At 34.7% G+C, this 27,893-nt stretch overlaps 1 protein-coding gene across 8 annotated transcripts in view; it reads left to right on the plus strand.

Annotated features, from left to right (window-relative positions):
• LOC149080560 (uncharacterized) overlaps nucleotides 1-27,893 on the plus strand; it is a 100,194-nt gene that overhangs the window by 36,966 nt on the left and 35,335 nt on the right. For 4 of the 8 annotated variants that reach the window (XM_089239675.1, XM_089239682.1, XM_089239676.1 and 1 more), the window contains exon 2: nucleotides 14,353-15,373. In XM_089239675.1, the coding sequence (XP_089095801.1) occupies nucleotides 14,809-15,373 (565 nt within the window). In that variant the 5' untranslated portion in view covers nucleotides 14,353-14,808. Of the gene's footprint in view, nucleotides 1-1,632; nucleotides 1,740-1,763; nucleotides 1,828-14,221; nucleotides 15,374-27,893 lie in introns of those variants that run through there. The other 4 variants (XM_089239674.1, XM_089239681.1, XM_089239677.1 and 1 more) reach the window with 3 other exon arrangements.

Below are 27,893 nucleotides of genomic sequence, written 5' to 3' on the forward strand. Positions count from 1 at the left end.
AATCAAGGCAATAGGGAGTTGCTCCAGACCAACTTAAACAGGATTGGAGCATGGGCAAAGAATAGAGCATGACGTTTAGCGTTGACAAGTGCATGGTCTCTCATTTTGGTTCGAACAACCCACGTTTTTCTTACGAGTTGAATGGAGAGCGGCTTAGGTTTTCTGAACATTGTTCAGCGGCGTTCGCCTAAAGTGATTCTTTCGCTTTTACGAGGCTTAGTTCATCCTGGACTGGAGTATGCTGTAAAGTTTTGGAGACCATACCTACAGAGGGACATAGACTTGGTTGAGGGGGTGCAAAGAAGAGCTACGCGTGTCCTTGCTGGCACACAAGGCGTGAGTTATGAAGAGAGACTTCTTGAAGATGTTTACATTGGAAGAACGCGGGTGTTGGGAGGATATGATCGAAGTGTTCAAAATTTTCAACGGGATGGATAGGATGGACCATGAATTATTAATGCTCCGTCAATCGACTGCTTTGACAAGGGAACACCAGCATCGATTGGTAAGAAGCAATCCTACAATTCTAGATTGTGGTGTCGCAGGGAATTTTTCGCTAATAGGGTTGTTAATAAATGAAGTAACTTTCCCCCGGAGTAGTAAATTATAACAAAATTGACACGTTTAAAAAGAAATATGATAAACATGTTGGGGTAAATTGAGAAGCTACCCATACTTAGAATAAGACAACCACAAATATTTTTTATAGACATTGTATAATATTTTATCTGTACATATAGTTTTCAGTTTTTATGATTGCATTTTTAATTAGGTGGCTGTATTTTTGAAATATATGACATCCATATTTGTTATGGCAATCTTTTTCTCAGCCACCTCGTTGGGCATTTTTCCTATTGTGGCTTTGTATTTGTATTTAATCAACTTAATCATTTCATTGTATCTTTATATCCGGCATTTTCACTTCATTCGGGAAGGAGGGCCCCTAAATCCTTCCTTTTGTGAAAGGTCAGTATAATACTTTCACAAATTGTTTTAATGATTATAGGCATTTTTTGTTTGCTGCTATTCCGAAAAGATGGAAAGCAGGTGGATCTTGTAGAAACATTTTTGCCAAATATCACCAAGGTCATCCTACGAACTGCCAAGAGCTCTAAATGTTTCAGTGTGTAACTCGAAAAGTCGGGAAGTCGGTGATTGGCTGTGTAATGAAAATGACTTTTCCTCTCAATATGGGGCCAGCAGCAAGTCTCTATTAATAATAATACACACACGAGTGATAAATTTAAGTCTATGAATCTCATCAAAATCAAAGCAGTCGAGATTCAATGCGAAAAAAAATATTTCTTGTATAAAAATGACACAATTAGGATTTCTTTTTTTTATTTTGTCTAATTGACTGGAAAATAACGTATTAATTTCAACGAGAACAATAATAATTTCACTTTGAATTCATTGAAATTCTATAAAAAATCAATTTAGGTTATGTTTCAATTTAAAATAAAGAGGGATATTCCTAGCATAGGGTAAAAGACTAATTCATTTCTTACGAGTCTCTAATGCGCGTCGTAAAGCAACTTAATTTTCTTTTATCAGTCTTGTGGCAACACACTATCGACACATTGATTTGAATTTTAAAGACATTTAGTGCTGCATTCTTTCTCTTTTAGACATTCTGATTGGATTGCATTCAATCTTTTCTTACGAAGATTTCCTTGTCGAATGATATAGCTGGTCAAGAGAAAAGAGATCTTTACTCAACTGATTACCTGGAATCATTAGTGAGCAAGTTCTTTCGTTCGGATGAGATTCTCATTTACTTGTACAGAAATTTTAAAGTGAAGTTTCGCAAATTGCGTGGTCTTAACAGTAGGTCGATAATTAATAAAAAAGTATAAAATATTCGTTGCAACGAACACTGATTTTTTTGTTCTTCAGAAAAAACTTTTTTTTTTATTGTTACTGAGATGATATACATATAATTGTCAACTTTGTTGAATCTGAAACGAACAAAGAGAAAAGTTATAGCATGATTTGAACTACGCATCTCGAAGATATATACTGTTAGAAAAAAAGTTCGCTAAATTTTTCTGGCTTGCCTCGAAATTTAAAATCAGGTCAGAGAGTCAACATTTTAAACGGCTCTATCAAAAGTGCCGCTTCACATCATATCGAAATTTAAGTGGTAGTAATGAAACATGCGGGAATTCCAAACGGTAACTCAAAATTTTTTTGCTGCTCCACTTCTTTTACTTACTTCTACGTCCTGATTTAACAAAGAAAAGTTGTAAATTTATAACATTTGAATGCTTTGAAACAATTTTTGGTCCGATGTACACGGTATTGAATCACTCTATTCAATATAGTTCGAAGTTTTCAATTTAGTTTGCTGATTTGCGATACATGCCGCCAGAAGAACCACTTGACTGCCAGGCGGAATATTCCGCCTGGCAGTCAAGTGGTTAGGGAACTAGCTTCTCACTGTGCAGGTCTGGGTTCGGGCACGGATGTCTACTAACCTAACAAATTCCCTAGACGGATCATGCCGATCCCTTGGGAATACGTGATCTCGTTATTTAATTATATATATATTTTTTAATTTATTTTGTAGTATATCACAATCTTCATTGAAAAGTTCGAAGTGACGTGCACCAGCAAATTTCCAAAGAAACGTAGAAACAAAATTAAACAGTCGTAGAGTATAATTTTGTTCGTGGGCCTTCTATGCATAAAAAAGCAAGTCGAAGCACGAAATCTGATCAAGAACGAACCGCGGATCAACATGCATACGTGCATCTTCTTCATTAGAACAGATACATATTTGCAAAGCCTCTAGTCTCTTTTCGATTGATAGTTTTATTTTCCGAGCGTGTATCGAAAACCGGGCAGTGATGAGCACTTACCCAAAATAAAACAGAACGTAAAGAAATACATGCAATGCCAGCTATTATTTCCTACCTATTATGTTTTTGCCCCAATATTTGTTGCAAAATACTTATTGCACTCTCAATTCTAAAGTCGCAATCTTTATTTGCAGTTCACTATGTGGCTAATATATCTATGTATAGAATTATCCTATACATATGTGGAAACATACATTGAATCATCGATAAATAACAACATTTTGTATAGAATTTAGCGTGATAGAAGCGATAAATAATATTTGATGTTGATATTAAAGTTTTTAAAACTAGAATTCAACTTGAGAGAGGAGCTGACTGCTGCATGTATATCAAATATGAATATTCTCAAAAAAATATTCATCTAGGTTCTGAAACTGAAAAAAAAAAAATAGAGTTCAAGTAAAAAGTTATATTAAAAAGAGCGAGAGAGAGAGGAGAGAAACTCTCGCACATGCTTTATGACTTGTGTTAGCCGCCGTTTCCATATACGTTCCCTAGGTATCATCCAAATTTCCTAGAATTATGTGCTTACAAGATGGCTAGAAAGAGGGTGAGAGAAGGGTCTTGTTATATATTATTTCTTTCCTCCTTTCATCTCTTATCTGGTTCATTTTCTTTTCATATGTGTCGAGTGAAAGTAGTTCTTTCTATTTTGTGGAGATAAAAGAATTTTATTTCCACATTTTTACTCCAGATTTTTCTGTCCTCATTTCAAAGGCATCTCAAAGAACTGCCGGTGTTCTTGAATTTGTCAAACACTTGATTACGGCCGACCGAATTTCCACTGTGGAAGTTTTTTGAAATATATATAGTTTCTCTCTTTATACAGCACTAAGAAACTTTTTCGCCTTCACTTCTGAATCATACATGAACTAAAAAGACGAATGTACTTAATTCTTTATGCATATCAAGGATGATTTTGAAAATATAATAATTTTCTTGAAATTCGATTTCATACCATTTTTGCACCTTATAATATTATTACTTATTAATTACTGTTAATTGCATTTTTAATTGGGTTGCTGTATTTTTGAAACATATGACAACCATATTTTTATGGGCATCTTTTTATCAGCCACCTCGTTGGGCATTTTGCCTGTTGTGGCGTTGTATTTGTATTTGTATTTGTATTTGTACTTATACAAAAGTTTGGCCGAATTTCATATTCATCTTTACAAAACTTGTTGAGGTTTTACAATTCTGTGATTTCCCTCAATTTATTAAAATCAGTATATATCTCATGCAGGGCTGCAACTGGGGGGGAGGGGACAGACAGGTCCCGGGCACTATAACAGAAGAGGCGCTGAATTTACCTTTTAACTGCTTCTTCTACATGGCAAGGGGTGCCAAAATGCCGGGGTGCAATTTAAAGTTCACTCCCCAGCTGCGATTTAGGAATAAAAACAGACAGAATATAATACAGTATCTCTTGATAACAGACACATACACACGAGCGTGTCATCGAATGATGAAACCGCGCTGCCATTTTGAGGCACTAAAGTCGAAGTGCCATGTGGCTAAAAATTATCGTAGCTCTGGACTCTGGCATGACATCACGTCTTGTAAGATGTCGTTTGATTTGTTTTACTAAGTTCTACAAATATTCGTCAAATAAAATGCAAATAGTGAATATATATGTCAAAATAGTGGGTTTGGAACTACGAAAACCATTTTTCTTCTTCAAAATGTCACAACATGCTATTGTCAGATAATTTCAAAATTATCAAAAACGCTTTCAAAGGATAGAGCGTCTCGAGAAAATTCAAAAAAGTCCAAAATTTGAACGTTGAAGTTCTTATCGGGAACGCCTCAGATTTATAGCCGGGATTACACTATAAAATTTGATAAAAGATCTTTTACAAAAAAAAGCAACAATCCCATTGTGCTTCCATTTGCTCGAATGCAACCTATACACTTATTGGTTGCATTTTTCAAGTTTTATAAAATAACTTGGCACGTTATTAGAGCCCCAACAAGACACACCTAGTACCCAATGGTATGGTCAAAGTTGGAAAACAGTGGCGGTTGATAATAATTCCTGTGATGATGGGGAGGCTCCAGATCAGTTTATCAAAAGCATACGAGTGAAACGGCAATTATAGTCGGCGACGAGGCGGAACCTGATGGTTCAGGATACTCGCGAGCTCTCCTTCATTCTTTGTGAGACGGCCGAGCATCCTAATAATATACAATGCAACGCATGTTGAATGTTTCTGGTTGATAAAATTTCACTGCAGTACTGAGTAGATTGTGACACGGTACTTGTTTTACATCCTTAAAGAGGCGTGGCCGTGACCTCAACAACTTGTCAATTTTTCTCAACTTATTCGAATGAAATGTGATGCAACGTATATAAAGTGATGTTCTAATGATATAGCAATAGTTTTGGCATAAATAGAGAAACATTGGTGTAACTCAGCGGTTCTCAACCGGTGCTCCGTGTTAACTCCTCAGGGGCTCCTATATACATACATATATATATATATTCGTAATTTATAATAATAATTTACTAAATACTTTCTGAGAAATTGTTATTTTTTCCAGAAAAAAGTAAAATTTTGCTATTACGTGAAAGGTAGATTTATCATGAAGTATAATGTGCTTATTCTGATAAAATACGGTAGTAATTGCAAGAAGGGGAAACTGAAAATACACTAGTGAGCTTCTCGGGTGAATAAAAACAAGCAGATACTTGTATTTTGAGAACGAATGCCCCTAAAGGTGAAAATCATGAAAGCTTGCGCAGGTTTGAATTCAATTGCTACATTATATTTTGATAAAAAATTATATTTCGGTATAAATAATATTTTTAGTCATTCAAAAACTTGCAATAGCACACTATTCAACCAAGTAAATTGCATATCATTATTGAGAATTTTGCATCTTGAAGGAATCACAAAGAGTTCTTTCCAGACATAGGTGACAGATTGAGAAAACGAAGTCTGAGTAGCTTGTTGAAGACTTAGTGTCATGTTTCTTCAAAGATAATTGATCACTGATGAAACATGATCGTTTGTCAAAACCGCATGTTCTTAACCTATTTCAATTTTTGCCACCGCTTCCATTTCAGTCTAGCGAATAATCGATTAAGCATCGGCTAACAAGCTGCATCGATCGTAATAACCCTCTGAATAGAATTTCATTGAAACCATTTGGGAGAGAATTCCTTTCATTTTTAGAAATTTTGATGCTCGCACTCTCAGATCGACTTTTTTTACTTTTATTTTCGTTAATGATTGAAGCAAAGTTTGTATGTTATCATATTTGGACGTTAAATTTTTTTTTTTTCAATTCCTATCGTCTTATCTCGATTTGGTCTAAAACGACAGAATCCGCCATGAAAAACAGGCTTGTCAGTTATCTGCATAAAACAATTCCTTGTCTTTCAAACAATACAGATTTTTACAGGGACGCAGCACTGAAAATGCTTTACTAAAGTTTATTAAATTTTTTTAAATAGAAGTATCATATTTTAATTAATTAATTTTATCATCATTTCAAATAGAAGTATGCTTGTAACGTAAAGCAATCAAACTGCTGCGATATGAAGTCAAATTTCAGATTTCCGGAGCTTGACATCGTAAATCACTTGATTTTATTTATATTATACAATGCCTTTGATTTAAATCATATGTAAAGGCTAGAAAACAAATAATTTAAATCTCAATTCATTCAGTACCACCTACTCAAACAGCAGTACAAGAATTCTTTAACTCTTGTTGAGTTCATTAGTTTTTATTATTTTCATTTATGGTTTCTGGTCACCGAAGCTTTCAGGTAAAATGAGGAGATACGCATATGACTTCCTTATCCTTGTAGTGATCGAGTAATATTAAACAAAAACAAGTTGAACAGGATCTGTTAATTATTGATAAATAGCTGACGAAAAACATGAAATTTAACTTTGACTCGAACTTATGTCACTCCCCGTGATGGTCAGAACACGGTCATCTTTCGCTGCTAGGGCATTGCACTGGGACTTATGTCTCAGAGCTAACTTTCGAACGGCTGAATGAATCATGTCTAAGCTGGGATTCGAATGTCAGCAGCTTAATTCCGATGTGCTAAACACTTATTTGCCAAGTGCCTGAAGTTTGACAAAACTACTTCCATTCATTTTCGATTGATGAGTAATCAAAGAATTCTGATGGGATTTTAGTTTTCACGATATAAGACTATAATTGAATGAATGAAATTAAAAATAACAATCAAGACAAAAAATCACTCGATGTATTTCGGTGCCACCTGGATGCCGTTATCAAAGGTAAAACCTCGACTAATGCAATTTTGCAATTTTTAATCACAAAAAGTTTTACGATGAAACAACCGGGGCATTTCATATGTCGCGAGATAATTTGTCTGACGTTCTGATTTTCTGGTATCTGTTTGAGAAATTAAGACTCGTCTAACATGTGAATAAAAAAGCCGATAACTTATGTTGACGAGCATGGCATGATTTACCTTTAGGTGGGAAAGAAATGGTTTTCTAAAAAACGTGCTTTAGAAAATGTACTGCATATCATTCGAGCCATATAGTCAGAAGTTTCGACATCAGACACATCAGTGTGATATTATTTACAAATAAATTCTATAACAGAAAAAGTACAACTACTCTCAAAGATAAATTGATCCACAAGATAGGTTTAGAACCTTTTCATCCCAATCCCAAAATACAGCTATTTCCTGCAACTTTTCGTATTTTCTGGTACATGAGAGTTGATCAAAAATAAAATGGAAGAGATTCTCTGAATGAAGATAAAAATATACGTACCAATTTTTTTTTTAGAACTCCTTTGTAGCTGGAGATAGAGATGCCATTGCTATTCAAGCCGAAACAACGGCTGATGAAATGTAATCATGATGATGAATGTGAAAGAGTAAATCCCCTTAAAAAATTTGAATCATTTCAGACACACATCTGTTCATCGAACTTTATAATTTTTTTATAGCTGTACTTACGGATAGTCAACATATTTAAAAATTCAATTGGAATTTTTTTTTTGAGTTTTCCTGCAAATATAGTGAAAAAACAAAGAATCATCTTGAATTTGAACCCTTTCAAAAACTCGTGAATTTTAAGTTGTTAATTTTCAAACAGTTATAAAAGACACACATTTATAAAATGGGCTGTGTTATTCCCAAGTACAGAATATGAAGCTATTTTGAGACACCTATTTAAAGATATTGACGTATTTGTGAAATCAGTTGGATGTAGCTGAGAATCAAATGAATTTTTTCCACGTCATAAGAGATGCTTTCGAAGTTAAAAAAAATATCTACGTACAGAGTATCAGAAGCCACTCTGTTCTCGATATAAATGCAGTTGTATTTAAAACACGCAGTGGGTGATAGATGCTTTTTTAATTGGTTTCCAAGTAAAATTAATTTGCCGTTGGCCAATGAAGAGCCAGCCGACGACTCGGAACGAGTGGGTTTCAAGAGTCAATCAAAAGTATGTAGCTGTATTACCTCAGCTTGAGAGATCTTCAAAATTTCGTGACAGAAGAAGAAAAAAAAATAAGTTACCGAAGCCCAACGGAATACAATAATTATGTAGAATTTTTGGTGCAATGTAGGAACGTTTGTAGATTTTAGTGGGTGGAGTTTTTATTCTGCTGGTACTTCCAAGTATCGATGAGTAATTAAGAGAGTAATTACCGTGAGAAAGAGAGAATTCCTATACCCCCTTCCCTTCTCCAAATAAGCGTTGCATTTAATAAATCATTTTTGTACAGATGAAAAAATTGATTTACACTTCACTCAATCAAGGTTTTTTGCCAATACTATATAATATGATTATATTACTTTTGTGCCCCACCAAAGTGGGACTTATGTCCCGTGTGGATACTATTCTTGAGAGGGCGGCAAATGTTAGGGGGGGGGGACAAAAAACACTTAAAAAACTTATCGACTTTTCAGTGCAGGCAGGGAACGACAAAATCAAGTTTGTGTCCTTCCCGACAAAACTTTAGTTACGACCCTGCAAGAAGATGCATACAGTTCACTATTCACTATGAAAAGAGTGATCTCGTGTGATGTCAACTGAACCCTGGTATTTTTGTCCTTGTAAAGCCTTACGGCCGTATATACAGTATATTTTATTTGCCTTGCATGTGAATATATATTTTACCAGCTATAATACCCGGCACTGCCCGGGTTTTCTTCAGTTGCTGGAAGGATTGAAAAAGTGACAAATCATTATAAAGGAATAAATTATCATACATAATACTAGCAGGATTAAATGAATGACAAACCATTGTAAAGGCATATGCATGTCTGAAACGCATTGCTAGGGAACCACGGTGACCAAAGTAAACATTCCGAAAGATATTGTTGAGGCCCAGGAACCATTGTTGCCCGACAGTTTTTAGCTCATTTCGGACACTTGCCCAGCTCTGACGAACTTGATTGTTCAAGTCGGGTCCCGTTTGGTTATATATGCAAAATTTGACAACGATCGATCTAAAATTGCAAATTTGCATAGAGAACATAGACAGACAGACAGACAGACAATTTTATGCATATAGAAATGTCCCCTCCACTTGTCAATAAAGATTCATCGAAAGACTAGTTATTTGTGGAGATGAAGATTACAATTATCGATGAATCTTGTATTGACAAGTGGAGAGGACATTTCTCTATGCACGTGGCAATCTGGTTGGCCTATGTCAATCACGAGCTATTAGTTGATTGTTGACGCCGTCCATGTACGGTGCCTTTCAACATATATATACGCTCCAAGGTTGAAATATTCTATCTGCTTCCATAGCTTAAATGGTAGAGCATTCGTCCGGCAAGAGAGAGAGACCGGGGTTCGAGTCCCTGTGGGGGCAGTGATGAATTTTCTTCCTTGTAATCTTCATCTCCACAAATAACCAGTCTTTCGATGAATCTTGTATAGACAATTTTATATATATAGATTTTCGGTATTTTACATAAACGTACTTTATATGCTACAAGTAGAAGGTATCTATGATTAGAACTCCCCTGTTTTAAGCTATCTATAAAATTGTAACTATAATCAGAAAGCTATGAAACTTTGAGAATGTCTTAATGAAGGAATATAAGGATAATTTTCGAACTCTCTTGGAAGACCGAAAATCTCCACAAAGCTTCTGATGAATCACCATTTTCGTAAGAGTTTCACTAGCAAAGCACGTTCTCAAAACCCAATGTCATATTCATTAGCGAAGAAATGATAATGGAAACGGTTTTCTGCTGAAAATGTTTAAATTCCTTACCGTGGAGCTAGAGCAGATGTGTTGATGGTTTCAAGAATTAGCATGTGCACTATTATTTGCATAAGGAAATGACCTCCAGTGATGAATATTGCAACTGATTTTTTTCATTCCCCCACCCTTTCATTAGGACATGCTCAAAGTTGCATAGCTTTCTGATGAATATGGGAACTTTAATTATAAACACTCTGTAAATAAATTTAGAGAATGAAACTTCAAACAAAAACAATCCCTACAGATAAGACGTTTAGCAAATAACATACAGCAAGAGTTCTTAACCCATTTGCATCGTAAGCGCATATATACGATAGTTTTTTATGCATAAGAACAAAACACTAGAGTACTATCATACTGTATAAAACTACCGAATTTAATTTTTCAAATTATTTTCAATGTATATCTTCATTGAACTAAGTAAAATTATAAATTCTTTGTGTACGAAATTTTGTTTTTCACTTTTTTTCATTTTGAAATATTTCTAGCTTTATACAATAAAAAAATTTTGGTGATATGGGCCAATTTTCCACTTTTTCCAATGATGCAAATGGGTTAACTTGTGCTCCGTGTGCACTTTCCAGAAGCCGCTCTAGGACAATAAAATAAATCTATAAATTTGATAAATAATTAAAAAAAAAGAAGCCTACGGCTCTCCCTCATAGAAATTAGAGACTATAAAGGCGAGTCAAATAAGGTAGAGACATAAAGTTTGACAAAGCTTCCTCATTTTAAAAAAAGAAACAAGGCAATCTTGCTTGTTCAACGTCGTACTCGAAGTTCTGAACGAAACATGTTCAAATAAATCCCAGTTTTTCTATGTGAATGTCCCGTGAGAGAAAGGGAAAGCTCAAGTCTATAGGACAGCTTGACTGTAAAAAAGAGAGAGATGACGACGATGAAGTTTTTCGACGTTTTCCCTCACTCGACAAACAGTCGAGAATTGAAGAAATATCATCGTTTCTGGGAAAGGAGGAAAGGTTCTCCGATCTAAGTTTGGACAACGGTCAATCAAGCTTACAGATGTCTTAAAGGAAAAACTGATAGGTGTTGAACAGCGAGGAAAAATAAGCGGATAAAAAAATGTCTGAACTTTTTTTCGATAGCTCAAGTGCTGATATTTTTTCTTTGTTATGGAAATTCAATTTCCATTTAAGTGCTTCTGTCAGATCCTATCGTCATGATACGACCAATGAAACTACTCGACGTCCAGGAAAGATTTGGCTTTGACCACACAAAAAGATTTTTTTGTAAACAAAATAATTTCACGTATATGACAAACAATATGAAAAAAAATAAGGACCGCCTGATTTAGATTTGAATAAATGAACCTCGTTTCTCTGTATTGATACTTAAGACATTTGCATCACTACTCGAAATTCGCTACTCACTTCATGAATCCGACGCGGGCTCAACTCAGTCAGAATGTATCGACATTCATCGATAAAAAAAGTTAATTTTCACGTATCAGTACTACAACTCCCATTCAAAAAATTAGAATGTAGAGAAAAACGCAAAATTTGATTTCAAATTTGTATTATATTTCACACAACGAAGATATAATTTTACAAATTTCAAACAAGTACAACAGATTCTACATAGTTTGTTGAAGAATGTATCACAAAAGAAAAATTATACATTAACAAATAAAAACAGAATGCATTTTTCCGAAAAAAATCATAAAATTATAATACTTTAGTAGTTGATTCAAAAAATTACAATAAATTGGAAAGAAAGCGTAGATTTTTCAAACCAAATAATTCAGAAACCTTCAATACTTGGTGGCATCCCCCTTTGTCCTAATAACATCTCGTGAGCGATTTGGAATATTATTGTCAAGTTTTTTACAGTCATCGCTAGAGATATTGGCCAACACGGATTTCAAGGTAGACATAAGTTAATTTTTGTTCTTTGGGGCGAATTGCTGCAGGCGTCTTTTCATGATGGCCCACAGTTTTTCTATTGGGTTCAAATCGGGTGAATTTGCAGGCCCGGGGAAGCACTTTAACTTTATTTTCTTTAAGCCAATTCTTTGTCGTCTTTGAAGTATGACTAGATGAAGAATCTTGTTGGAAAGTGAAATCGTCTTCAAATGTCTTCGGATGATGGTAGCATGAAATGGTCTAAGACTTGGTATACACTAGAATTGACAATTACATTCAAAATGCAAAGCTTTCCTGGGCCCCCAGCGCTCATACAGCCCCATACCATAACAGAGGTAGCAAATTTCACTGAGCGTTTTAAACATTGTTTAGTGAATGTTTCGGGTTTGCAGCGCCAAACTCGGATGCCTTAATGACCGTGGGACAGGCAAAACATTGACTCGTCACTAAAAAGTACGTTTTCCCGGTCTAGTTGACCCCATGCTAGCATATTTTGCACCATCGAACTCTAGCAGTTTTATGCTTGAGAGTGAGAAGTGGCTTTTGCTTAGGCACACACGATTTTAATCCAAATTTATGCATTCGTCTGAGTGCGGTGGAGGATGATGCAGTCACTCCTATTTCTTTCCACTCTGTGAATAAATCGCAAACTTCTGAAGCGGTTTTTCTGCACGATGTTCTTCAAAAGTCTATCTTGACGATTTGTAGTCGCTGGCTTACGACCACTATTAGCACGATTATTCTAAAAACTACTAATACTTAAAATTTTACTTACACTTGCTTGAGAACATCTTGCTTTTCGGGCAATTTCCTGTGGAGTTAAACCTTCTTCCCTTAGCCTCACTATAAGAAGTTTGGTAGAAAAATCGGAACGTCTTTCTTTCTGCACATTTTCAACGTATGACTAACTAAAACCTGCTTGCTAGCAGGTATTTATAGTAGTAGCACATGCGAAATAGAAAATTTTATGCTAATTTTGCCCTCAGCGTCAATCAATAAGAAATATTCACAAATATTCTAATATTTCGAAATTTTTTTTGCCTCTCCAGGTTATTCTAATTTTGTGAATGATTACAACATTTTTTTAAATATCCTACATTGATTTTGAGTAAAGGTTTGAATAATATATGATATTTCGAAGTCTTCAGAGCACGGCAATTTCTTTTTCGTACATTTACACTGTTCATTTTTCAAGATATCATTTATTGTAAAACATCGCACGTACATTTTTCACTATATTCTAAGTTTTTGAATTGGATTTGTATAACTACTTAGGTGGATTTGACGAAGAAAAAGGCGAACTACAGTATGTGAACTTATTTGAATTAGAATTCCTTGAAATACCAGGCTGACTCATCCGCCATCTTTGAGCAAAAGTGTGGCGTTAGTATTATCGCTACAGCCAGTAGCTATTCATTATCCTGCTCTTTTTTCAATGATTAGACGTTACTTGGACAGGCGAACAAGTTTTTTGTTCAACGAATGGACGGATGATGAGTTTGCTCTCTTTTATGGACGCCTTAGTTTGAATCGGTTGAACTCAGTTGAATTATAACCTCCGAGTATTTTCTTTACATCCAGAAAGGATCGCAGGTTGTTTTAAATTTGGCGCAAAATGACCATTTGCACAAGCGGATTATTCCGTTTTCTTTGATAATACTGTATAATTTTTTTTGCGAACTGTTATGCCATACTGTTGAAAAAGTTTCGAATGATCAATTTTTAAAACCATAATTTCTGATTTCAGAAGCTAGACATGGTGTGAAAGAAAACAACTTGGACATAAAATTTGATATTGGAGGCTCTTTTTTTAAACTTATAGCATTTACGGAGTCGCTTCATTCGATTTGCTCATTCACTGAGTGATCTTAAAGGCATGGGCAATTGAAGAATTAAGATAATACCCATAACGAGAAGTTAGATTGTTGTTATAAATATGCAACTCCCGGGAAAAGAGTAATTTTTCGATTCGAAAGCAAAAGAAAGAAAAATATTTAGTAACACTTTAATCCTCAAAATTGAAAATAAAGTTTTTGTTGCCTTTCGTAGACTAAAAGGAATTAAGAATATCAGATTATTTGAAGCCGACCGGAAAAATAGGAATAATAACAACACCAAGTGTTCTTTTTTCTTTGGCAATCATGTTTGGCCTCAAGGTCCCTGAGCTCTTTCCGTTAATCAGGAACTGACGTCACATCATGCCGGGGAACTTATTGAGCCAAGGATAATCGGCGAACAGCAGCAATAGACTGTCTACTCGTGACTTAATTTCCGTTCTTAAACTCTTGCTTGTTCCCGAGTGTCTTTGCTGTCATTTCATGGAACAATTGTACGACCGTGTTCTAAAGCTTTTCTTTCGTTCCCCTTTCTTTACAGATGTCTACATGCTGGTTGGATAACGGATGACGATGTTTCTGTGGCGATTATAGTGCAGTCGTAAGATATTACCACAGAGTATTTGCTAAATGGATCGTGTTGAAAAGATATAGTTCCGTCACAAAACACCATACGGAAGATTCAGATACAAAACGAACGTTTTTCTAGTAACACGTGCGATAAAGTTCTCAAACACATTTTATTTTAAAGTGGTCAAATTTTCTTCATGCTATCTTGTGCGGCGCTATATATGCCAAAGAATCCAGAGAAAATTCAAGTTTTTTGAAATGATTTGTGAACATTTACCGAAGAAGGTTTGAATCGTGAATTGAGATAAAAATAAAAGAAGATGATCCGAATGATGTACACGAAACGTGTTTTTTCCTATTAACTACGTTCCCAGAAAAGTATAAAGCAACAACGTATAGCTTAACATATTTTAAGGAATAATTAAAAATGGGGTCATCTAATGGGAGCCCCAGAAGAACAGTAGGGTCATCTATTGCATCTAATAGGAAAAGAAGAAGGTCTGGGGGAAGCCCAGGAGGAATATGTTGTACACTTTCATTTAATAGTCTATGGTCCATATGGTACTGCACAATAACAGTAGCTCTCCAGTTGTATATTGTCGCTAGAGGCATCAAGAGCTTTGGTCAATATATAGCTCTTCCGTGGCCAATCGACGACCAACCATATCTGGAACTAAACGCGTATGTTGGATTTCTCGGAGCTGCTATTGTGTTGTTGCCTTTCTTTATAGCGACTGCAGTCTTCAGAATCGGCAACTATCCAAATGATGGCCGCAAAATCCGTACAGTTATACCTTCTTCAAAGATGAAAAATGATCATGCAGTTTATCAAAACATCAGAACAAGAAGTAAAGAAATGAAGTGGACACGTGTAGTCTGGAAACATTTAGGACCAACAGCAGCGTTTTTGCACATTGCTTCAGCATTTTGTTTGCTCTTGCCAAAAATATTCATTCAAGCACAACTCGTGAGACACGGATTCGTCAGAAAAAGTGAGTTAGTTTTGTTTAATATATTTTTCAATTTTTTTACTTTTAATGATCCTCCATCGTAAAGAAAATAATGGTTTCACGTATCTTGTGGTATTTAAAACTAATTTTTTTGCTCCACTAATTTCAGTATTTTTTTGACATTTTTCTACCATATATGTAAATTTCAAGATCTTTTCCACGAGAGAGTCTGAAGTTTTGCTTATCATTTCATAAACTTATTTTCATGTTTTTATATTTTTAAATTAGTAAGTAACATTTACAGGAAGTCCATCAAAAAATGATGTGTTTTAGTTGTTTCCGACTAAAAGAACTGTGAGTTGCATGATAACAGAAAAAAAAAAAAAAATGCTTCAGCAACAATTAAACTACTGAACTGGGATTATTATCTTAAAGTTGAATAAAGGTTTTCTTCAAAATCTGCTTTCTTACTTTTCTGTAATTTCGACGTTTGGATCCAATATCCAGTATCTAGAGGAAGTCCAAACGCACGTGTTTAACTTAAAAACGCATCGCAAAAATGCCTCTTTGGTGCAGTTAAAGTTTTTCTTTGCAACTCAAATGCTCTCTTTTAAGAATCTAAAATTAATAATATAATAATTAAATGTTGGTGTCCGTTTTTTCTGAAATTTTCTCTTCCGAACTGGCACTGTACAGATTTTGCTGATTTACAGTTACAATTCGAGGCGTCCAAAAAATATTGATAGAATTTGCTTTATAAAGTCATTTATTTCAATTACAACCGAAATTGATATCTGAAGTCCTTTTTATATGGTTAAATGTAGAAGTTGTGATATAATTTTTTAATATCTTCCTCTTATCTTCCAGTTAACAGTAGATACGATTGAAAAATAACAGAAAAATATGAAATTATAATTAAGGGTGTATAAGAAATTTAATATGCACTCTGTATTAATCTTTTAGTGCAAGCGTATGTACGACGATAAAAATGATTAGATCGTCATCTCATGTATCTGTCAAGCACATGACAAATTGGTTTTATATTGCACCAGAAGGAAGGTTAATCTGGTGATTATGCATAATTGCCAGTTATTACTCATGATCACAATTATGTTGTTAACCAATGTGGGTTTTTCCAACCTGCTATTTTGGGTACTTGTAGGTTTATCGAAGCAACGGAATCCAACCCGCCATGTGAAGAGCAGAAAATTCAGACGCTCGGTTTCTCCCAAGATGTAGTCTCTATTTTTGACTCGAAAGCCCGTTCGCTAGCTTGTCCTTTTTAATCATCTAAGGTCCCCTTAAACTCTCGCTAACAAAATCTATTAATTGTTTGAATTATAAACATTTAGAACAGTTGAAAGAATTGATTAAACTTCAAAATACAACAGTATTACACAACAAACGCGCACGTGAAAATCACAATAAAAATTGATGGAAATACAAAACATATATACATTTTTTAACCATTTAAAAGTTCAATTATTTTTAAAAGTAACGCATAGTATAATGCCTATTTTTTTTCAACAAAATTCAAAGGGAACCGCATTGTTATGCAGAAAATGTGGGAAAAAGGCCAAATATTGGCCAAATTTGAATAAATAATTTTTTTTAAAAATTACTACTAGTTCTTCAGTGTTGGCTTTTTTACTGGTTTTAATGCATATGCAAGCAGTCAACACATCGAGTGTGATGATAATTTTTTATTACTGTATTATCTCATTTACAATAATTTTTATTTGGAATAAACTGTTGAGGGTCAAATGGGTAACATTACACCTTGCGTACGCAGGACAATAAGAAATCTCAATGAAGAAAAAGAAACGGTGACTTCGGCTATCAAATTGTAATGGCTTATCGCGGAGAGAAATTGATGAACAAATGTGCGTAGTTCGGAAACGTCAAAACATTCAATCTGATCTCTAGCAACAAAGAGATATTTTGTCAATCAAAATGGCTTTGAAGCCGAAATGTTCAATATAAACAGTCAGAAGTTTTGATACCGCAGCAACTGTGAAACCCACACTTTGATCCCACACCTTATGTAATTTTCAAACTAACTGCGAATGAATGTCGACGAGGAGCTGTGAGTTTACGATGACCAGTGCAAGGGAGCCACGGGTGGCAAAAGTTTGAGAACTAATGTATTAACCCATTTTACTTGTTATCTTGCAGCGTTAGTTTTGATCATTCCCTCTATAATGAGCATTACTCAAGGTCATGAATAAGATACTTTCACTGCTGTATGGTATAAATCACTGCATATTGTCTGTCTCATGTCCCATATCCAAACAAAATTTCATTAACTTCTGTCTGGTAGTTTTTGAGAAATTCTAAAAAAGAAGTGCGTTGGTTGAGTACTCGTGCATAGTCCACCCTTTGGACATTCTCGTAAGATAATGGAATGACATTTAAAGGTAAGAACTTTTTTTTCACAAAGTACCTTCCGTATCTAGAAAGAGTTCATTCATGAAGTTTTTTTATTTATATTTTTAGAAGTCAGCAAATCATAAGCGGATACAGGCTCTTCGAACCGGAGGGGGGAAGGATTTTCCACCTCCACCTCCAACCTTCCGCTTATGCTAATAATACAAATTTTTCAGGAACGGGGTCGTTCTCTCCGCCCGTGCAGCAAATAGAAACACTGGTATTATTCTTGGATGAAAAAAGAAAAAGATCGTTGTTACAAAAAAAAAGAGAACAGATTCGGAAAACTGGCTGAATGAAGAGATATCGGTGTTTCAGGGAAGGAAAATTCATCTCTGCCTTCACGGCGACTTGAACCAGCATTTCCTAGAGATAGAAAGCCTCCGCACGGGTTGCCATAAACGTCATTCAGACTACCAGCCCGATCATTTATTTTCCGCACAACGATGATACTGGCACGGGCAGGAAATTTCTTTCCCTGAATATTCTGAGGGAAAATGGACTACTTATTGACGTCACAAGTAGCGTGCAGAGGCCTTCTATATCTAGGAGGTGCTGCTTGAACCCCGGTCTCTCGTTTGCCGGACGAGTGCTGAATTTCCCTTCCCTGAAACGCCGATATCTCTGCATTCAGCCAGTTTTCCGAATCTGTAGTATTAACGGGGAGAGTGACGTCTTTCTACATATATAATCGTTGTTTTCATTTACGATGAATAGTTTTTATATCATTTTTTTATTTTTGTTACTCGTGGAGAATGACAACTCTGTAGATTAAAGGTAGGTAATGAAATATCAGGGTACGTTATGTAAAAAAAAATCCTATGGAATAATTGAAGGAACTTTGGTAGACTACACATAAAACAACCCTGATTATAGTAGTTAATCATCATAGTTGTTTTAGAAGCATTGGAAGATTGCTTGGCTAGGTACTAAACAGAATTTTTTATATTCTTATCTGCTGAGACATCGATTGGAGCGGCAAGCCCGTTCTTTGCTTAAAAATGGACGACAAGTTTACTCTCCCTTATAGGTGCCTTAGTATCAGAATATGAAAAGAAAAGCGTTTTAATTTTTCGTTTTAAACCACGTTTTTACATTCGCCATTTTTTTTCCGTCTTAAAATAAATGAATAAATGAAAACTTGAGCAGTTGAGAACTTTAAATTAAAAATTAAGAAGTTACATCGATTTAAATGAATGCAAATTTCGGATAATGAAAGAAGGCGAATGATCAGTACATCAGGTTTTTGGCTGACTCGTCGGAAATTTATTTATATTTTCTATTGCTCTAAAAAGAATTGACAAAAAACATATCCTCTCAAAGCATGAGTCTTTGTGCAAACTGAATAACTTAATTTTATTATATATTTTTGATACAGTGGCAGAGAAAGCTCTAGCGCAGTGATTCCCAACGTGGGCGTTAACACCCCCTGGGGGCGATGGAATGTTCCGTGGGGCGGTAGAAGCTACGAGTATAACATAGGATTCTATGGGCTAGATTGCGTTTAGGGGTGATGGGAGAAAAAAATTTCTGAAGGGGGTGATGGGACAAAAAAGGTTGGGAAACTATGCTCTATAGCGTATCATTTTATATCTCCTACTACACATACCGTCATTTCTCGTACAAATTCTTATACGTTTGTAACAGTACTCTCGTGTTTCACAGTCATAAAAAAAAGGATATCCGTAAATATACAGGGTGATTACTTAAGTCTTTTGGCTACAAATTACTGGTGAACCCGTTGATTCTAGAGGCATACTTCCAATTAGAAAAAGTATCCAAAAAATGCGTAGACCTCAGATGCGTAATTCATATTTCAAGGGAATGTATAGGAGTTATTAAAATGAAAAAATTAATTTTTTTCTGATCACCCTGTCCAAAAACTCAATTAAAAATTGCTTCCCTGTCTACCCTGAGCCCAAAAAAATTTCTATGTTGTTAACCACAATATTTTCTTAGATATTTGAATTGGAAAATTGCTGAAAATAAAGGAAAAAAACCGCAAAAACTAACAGACAAGCTTTTTCTTCGCTTCGTATGCTACTCTTTCCCTCATTTTCCGCGAATTTCGAATTTAAATATCTCAGCGAATATTGCACTTAAAAACATGTATTTTTGTTGGTCAAGAGAAACAGAACAACTTTCTCTAACTGGGTGTTTTAGAGCAAGGTGATAAATTAAAAGTCAATTTTCTTATTTAATAATTAGACAACTTCTAGCAATATGAATGCCGTATCTGAGGTATACACGTTATTTGGATACTTTTCTAATTGGAAGTGTGCCTCTAGGATCAACGGTTCACGAGTTTTTCCAGGATAAAGGGACTTTCCTTTCCTCTCTCTATACAGTATACAGGGTGTCCTGTAAAAGCTAATGCGGCCATTACCACATCAACCGTCCTTCGTAGAGGCACGATTTAAATTTAAAAAGTGTTCGAAAGATGTTCAAAAATTACCCTGTACCAGTTTTAAGAGTAAAAATACCGTGTATCACAAAATTAAAAAATCTAAATTTTTATACGGCTCCCTTGTCCTCTAACTTCCAATTAGGAAGTTGTTGCCCTGTATCTCCCGGGGCCGGGGCCAATAGAAAAAAATTCCATGTTACTAAGTATATTCGCTAAGATATTTTTGAATTCAAAACTCGGAGAAAATGTGGGAAAGGATAACATAAACTAACGGGCAACGCTCTTTTTCCTCTTTTATGCTGCCCTTTCCAATATTTGTCCGATTTTTTAAATCGAATATCTCAGCGAATATTGCACTTGGAAATTTGGATTTTTTTTTAATTGGCCTCAGGAGAGACAGGGCAACAACTTTTATAATTGGAAGTTAGAGGACGGAGGGCGTATAAAAATTCAAATTTTTTTATTTTGCTACATACTGTATTTCACTCTCAAAACTGGTACAGCATAATTTTTGAACGCCTTTTGAGAATTTTTTAAATTGAAATTAATGTATATACCTCTATGACGGACGGTTGATGAGATAAAAGCCGCATTAGCATTTACAGGACACCCTGTACATACATATAAATGAATATGAAAAATGATCAGGAAAGAAAGTAAAATTGTTCTGTGACTGTTGAACCCCTCAAAAATGAATATAGAGGGAAAATATAAAAATTAAAATTTTTATGCGGCTCGCAACAAAAAAAAAAAGTCAATTTTTTTTTCAAATTTTTCTCTGTCAAACCAAAATCTCTTTTATAAAAACAACTTTATCACGTGCAAAAGTAACCCAGTCTCAGAAAATTTCAGGACTATAAAAAGCTGCAATTGAAAACCAAGAATTTCAATTACAAATCTCTCGGTGAATTTTTATTCAATTTTTACGGAAAATTTTCTTCCGATATAACAGAGCAGACAACTTTTTTTGACTAAGGTGTTGGGACGCGTAAAATTTTTAATGCTTATATCCCTTAATAATCATTTTTGGAAGGTTTAACCCCCTCACAACAAACTTCTCTTTTTGCTGATAAGTTTACTTGAATGTTTAAAATGGACCATAGAATTTTCATTTCTTTCTGACACCCTCTTGGAGAAAAGCCTTGCATACATATGCAGTTTGAAAAATTATAGAAATGATTATGATCAAAAAAGCACAGTGAATACGTTCCTCTCTTAAAGTGCAATACATATTTTCTGTATTGAATACAATCACGTCGCAATGCTCCGCTACTAAGCATATTGCGCATACAACGGCATTTTCATTTCTGCTTCTTATTTATTTTTGGTTGAGATATAGAACGTCAGCTTTTGTATAAATCTGACGTTTCTATACTTCAACCAAAAACCAATCAACTCTACATGTTAGTCAGACACTTTCAAGACTACTGGCAATGATTGTAAAAAAAAGGAAAAATGGGAAAAAAACTGTGAAAGTAGTTTACGTTCTGCATGATGTTTTATGCATTAATCTCTAAAGAGATATAAATTTTTTTTCTTTGTTTGAAAATTTTGAACACAAGAGTGAATTCAGCTGCTGCCGAGATTTGTGGTGAATCGCAAATCAGACGAAATAACTTCAGACGCTTCGTGGAGAAAAATATTATATTTTTCGGAATACGTATAACAGTTTTATTTTTTCATTTCAGCATTAGACTTGGTTGTGAGAAATGTCTAAAAAAATAATAATAATAATTTTGGGAAACTACTGCAATGATTTTGGCTTTGGCTCTTTTAATTAAAAAACTGCATAATGAAATGAAAATTTAGTAAAAAAATGGAAGACAAGCTGAGTTTGTGAGTTTTAGAAGCAATATTTTGTCAAAAGCAGAGAAGAATTCAGGAGGAAAAAATATTTTTATGTACAAATTATGATAATTTAATGTTTTTAAATTATTATTTTTTTAAATCTGTATTTTTTGAGTTTCATGAATATATTTGCTGAACAATTACAATTGTAAATATTTATCTAAAGAACTAATATAAAACGTACGCAAATTATGATCTGTAGAAGTATTGTTGCATTTGCCGAACCGAATTACTACTACCACACATGTACCTCGTCCGCTTCGAACAGAATTACTGCACTACAACGAGCTACGTTCATCACGTCTCGCATTCGAAGTGTTTGAAAATATGTTAAAGTATAAATGTTCAAATGTGGTGGCATATGAATCTAAAATAAAGTTCTCACCAAATTTATAAATGGTATACTGTAAATATTGAATATATATTATCGGAAATAACCTTAGATCTTTTAATGGAAGCATGCACTGTAGTTGACACATGTTTAAGTAATTGTTTAAGTTGACACATGTCCAGTAGCCGATGAAGCGCCCGAGTGTCGTAGTGATAAGATGCTCGTCTTCCACTATGAAGGTTGCCGTCAAGGTCCCTGGGTTCAAATCCAGCCGAAAGAACATCAGAAAAAGTTCTTTACTTGTCGAGCCTGGTGCGACTACTGATAGATGGCGTCTACATTTGCCACCCAACTCCACCAGTTGGAATTTGCTATGTGGCGATATGTGACTGGAGTTGGTGTGCGGTAAAGTAGTAGTCAATGAAGCTACCAGGATCAATAAAAATGTTCGAACCTATATAACATTAAAGAGCCCTTTTAAAGGCAATTATGCGTGAATAGCTCCTAAGGCTATTCTAATATACCTTTTCTATTAACCTTCGTAAATTATTTTCGTTTTTCGGCTAATAATTTTTCATATTTCACTTACAAAATCTACAATAGACTGCAGAACGTTTATTTCTTTCAGATTCTCCTCGTGAAACAGCCGGTATATACTGTATATAAAACTTACATATATTATTCTTGCTGAGTAATATCGTTAACAAGTATAATATTGGCCCAGTAAACTGTTATAATAAAATTTTCATAAACTCACTAACTTGTTTACATCTTTGTGTGCATCAGGAAGCATGTGTGTGATATGGCACACAGAAAAAATAACAGCCTCACTAATGTACCGAGGAGGAATAGTCGGAAGCCTTAATTAGTTACCAGACTTATTAAATTAGGACATACAACATGAATTTAATTATGACTGACTACTATGACCTTACGAGTTTATCGGTACAAAACTAAAGACTGCACATCCTGCATATCGAAAAATGTTTTGTACCACATGGGTGTTTCATTTTGCACAAAAAAATGGTATAGAGTGTTTTGTGATGTGTGTAATTGGAAAATAAAGTGTAGAATAGAATAATCAATTTGCATTTAATTTTCACTCATTGATTTCAAAGCAGTTATTAATAGAAATGCCGTAAAAAAATTATTCGTTTCAGTCTAAATTTTAAGTTAATGCGTAAATGACAGAATAACTAAATAAAGAGTGTGATAGATATCGACTTCATATATAAACTGTTTATATACACATTTATTGGGTATTCAATGTTCATCACAGGTACAGAACCGGGTGACTATAATCAAGAAGCACCATTATGTTGCTGTATAATTTTAGGTCAGCTAGCCAAAAAAATTGTTTGTTAAATAGAACTTGAAATGCTGAGAGAGAGCTGATACTAATATTGCATCTCTACAACCTGTCTTTCAGAGAAAGAAACTTCGTCAGGGCGAAATACTTACCCTTTTTTAGGTTGCAATGCAATCGGTTAGAGTGGTTTTCTTTTCGATGACGATAGTCGGTATAAGGGTGAATTCTAGCTTTTTTACTTCTGCAAATACAATGTGAATTTAAGGTAGCTTAGAGGTAGGATAAATCCACAGTTTGGCTTAGTTCAAATTTGTAATAGTCTGTTGCTAATTCGTTTAGTAATTCGCCAGGACGGTGGTTAAGTAAGTAAAGAACGTATAGCAGCTGCTTCAAAGCTGCAAATAAAAATTTGGACGCGGCATAAATTTTTGAACAGCAGAAAAATGAAGAAATGTATACAATATATTTGTGGAGAAATAAAGGACAAAAGAAAAAAAAAACCCGTCATATTTAGAAGGAGAGTTTCTCGGTATTAACGTCCATCGTTGGCATGATTTTATCTTTAATGGTTTCCCCAACGCTAGCGATTGGCATCATCAGGACATATTCGCAGGCGGTCTGAATCTGAAATCACACCGTGTATTTATAGTTTGGTCGGGCCTGGCAAGAGCTGTTTTATATTGATCCTGCTAAGCCACGACTTCTGAAATATATTTTTCGGTTAGAATAATTTCCAACAGATTATTTATACATGATAGGTGGAAACCATACCCTTATAGATGTAAAATATACATACGCGATACTGTATATAATTAAAAAACAAGTTATTAATTATTTCTCTATCTCATCAGATGGAACAGTAATTGTTAAATCTGTTGTTGAAGGATATCTTTTAGTTCGATTAAATCGCAGAAATCATTTCTGCAAATGCCTTTAGTGATCAAAACAATTTTGCCTTCCTCAAGGGTTCTACTGATTTCCGGAGCCATATCAAAATAGATTCCGAGAGTTCTTTGGATTCTAAGCGGCATATTTATTGATTTGCTTTCAACTGATAATCTGTTCTATTAAATAAGAGCCATATTTCTAAAAGGAGCATCACATCCACTGTTCCTTTATGACTTCGCTGGCAGCGCGAAGGATCGAGTCATTAAAAGCGGATCAAAAATTGATCACCCCGAAGATTTTTTTATTGCTTTTCATAGACTGATGATAAGAAATTTTCTTTTAATATTTTTTCCCATTCCTATTTTCTATTTCATAACTACTTCAGGATTTTGCTATTTGAATCTTCTCACAAACGGCAGAGAAAACTTTACTATTTTGAGAATTTTGAAATATTTAAAATAAATTTAAAACTATTTGAGAATATTTCCTAAATCGTTTCAGAAAATGCTCTTTATCCCAGTCAGCAAAAGTAGGAGTCATACGTTATGCGTGGGAGTGAGGGAAAAGAGATGAGTAAATTGTGTGCATTGTTCTTCTGTTATCAACAAACACTTTATACTTTCTTTCTTCATTATTTTTTTCCATGAACTGGTTTACAAGTTAGCTATTGGTGAAGATAATAGTGGACACTCTGTATGTATAAAAAAATAAATCGAATGAATTTTACAAACTTGCGAAGACGATTGGTGATTATCCATAATAATCATCCGTTTATCACTTTTAACGTAACATATACAGTATACAGTAGTTTCGCTTATCCGACATAAACGGACTGGCAGAACGTCGGATAAGCGAAAATGTCAGATAATAGGCAGGTGTTAAGAAAAAGTCTATATAACGTCAAACTATGTTATAATTTTACACATTACGAACCTAATTATCGTGTTTTGCAACTTTCAACTTTTAAACAATACAACCACGTTTGTCACATTAACACACACATACCCATGTAAAAGACGATAAACCGATCCGCATACAATGATAAACTGCACTGCACTGAGTAGGGAGCTGTAACAGTGAGTGAGTGAGGGTGGGGTGAATGACAGACACATGAGTCATAGTGTAGACGGGCACGCCACTGTACAGTCGAGAGCAACAAAAGATAGACTATGCTCACTCTCACAACTTGAAGTTCTTGTTGCCGACTGATGAGTGCATGCGTGTGTGTGTGTGCGCGTGTTTTTTTACAGTGGGACCTCGGATAATACGGAATGTCGGATAACCAAAGGTCGGATAAACGAGACTCTACTATACATCATATTGTCACACACATAGTATCCATATTGAATATGTTATATTATCTATTGTCTTCTAGACAAAGTATATTAGTCTATTTTCGTAGAATAGGGGAACAATCCATAAAATCTGGTTGTGATTAAGCAATACTGTAACCATTCGATTTGCGTAGGACTATGCTACGCTTTTAGTTTATCATTATTGGATGTTACTTTAATGCACATGTGCACTCGTGTTTTTCTAGTCGCTTTGGTTATCCTGGTAGAAAATTTGTAAAATTGAAATACATGCAGCAGAACCGTAGAAAGTTTTGAACCGACTGAGTGGGATATAATAATAATTTTATACCCGTGAAATACAAATAGAAATACATGCTAATGGACGTACTTCTGGATCAATAAGTGAAAGGTCTAGCCTGTAGCTCGTTGTTTTAGTTGGTATGTGAAGCAGAGTAGAGCAAAAATGACCTGCGGATAATAGCTGACCTGCACACGAAAATCTCTGAAATGAGTCATCATTTATTCTCCTAACGTCACTTTCAGTCACTCTTGGGAAAACTGAAAATTACCTAATAACTTGGAATGAAATGGTGCTTCAGAGGCAGTTGCTTTAATCAATTTTTTTTCCGCTGCTATTTTAATGACGTGGCGTAGTGATGTAGAAACTTCGTTTTTTAGTTGTGAATCTTCTCCAGGACTTTGAAGGAAAATCATGGGGATTTTATGGATGGACAATTTTTAATTTTTTTATTTCTGAAACTTCATAATGAAGATGAAGAAAATGCGAGTGAATACTTTTCTGCATTCAAATTGTTTTGCTCACATGTAAAAGATTTTCTACGACGTTTTAATACTTTCAATCTTTCACACTGAAAAAAATAATTAGGCTATCACATCATGTAAGTTGATATTTTTTTTTACTCTTCGATCAAACATTTAAATGTTGGTTGCCTGAGGCTCTCTTGTAGCCAGCGCGGAGAGGAAACCATTAAAAAAAGTAAAAAACATTGTAATACGATGAACATGTTTCTCATATGATGATAAAACCAATTCTTTGAGAACCATTGTAACAAATATACGTTCTGAAACTCATACTTTGAGCGAAGAAACCATTGCTACTGAACAGCTGACGATATTAAGACATAATACATGTACTACAATATTTTAAGGGGCGCGGTAGCCCGGTCGATAAGATGCTCGTCTAAAGTACCAAAAGGATGTTTAGAGGTGTCGCGAGTTCGATACCCGTTTCGTCCTTGTCAGAAAACTTTCCAGACACAGGGGTACAACAAAAAACGGCGACTTGACCGCAGCAAAAATTGCTACTGCAGGGAGTCCCCCATCGAGGGGTTAGCGTACCAACCTCTCGATGAGTATGAAAAACAAGCCTGCCGTTCGGAATCGGCAATAAATTGTAGGTCCCGGTCTAATTAGCCCTCGTGTGCAGAAAATGACCGTGGTGCGACAAAAATGATCAATGATCAATATTTTAAGAAATTAGCAATATCATATTTAAAATGTAGTTTGATCTCCACAAGAGAGAAATCCAACGGTACTACTTTTAACGTCGTGTTACTTCACGTTGCCTACATAAGACACAAAATGTAAGACATGTTTACGTTAAAAAAATATTTATTTATTTCCAAATTCTGATGAGAAGAAAAGATGAAATTTTATTTCAATGAAACTCCTGTTGATAACTTTTAGCATTTTAGTGCACATTGTTTTAACTTCATGAAGATCCTATGTTTGCTAACGAAATCCGCGTTTCATAAAATCATATTCAGAAAAGAAAAACAAGATTTCACGGTACATCTATCGAAAGAAATTCAATAGAGCTGATTCAGAATCAAAAGATCATTTTGTGAGTGCCGACAGCTCTCAACAAAGCTATAATTAAGTTATCTCTTCTATTTTTTCCTCTACCAATTCCTGTTTCCATTTAAAATATCAAGCTTTTGACATATTTCTTCAGTAAAAAAGTTTCTCGCAAGGAATTAATTCTAAATTCAGGTATAATTTCTTTCTTAAGAAAAATATTTCGCAAGATTATTTCG

The sequence above is a fragment of the Pholcus phalangioides genome, unplaced genomic scaffold, assembly GCF_987345545.1.
Source record: "Pholcus phalangioides strain wild (caught in Gottingen) unplaced genomic scaffold, Ppha-v1.0 ptg000011l_1, whole genome shotgun sequence".
NCBI lineage: Eukaryota > Metazoa > Arthropoda > Arachnida > Araneae > Pholcidae > Pholcus > Pholcus phalangioides.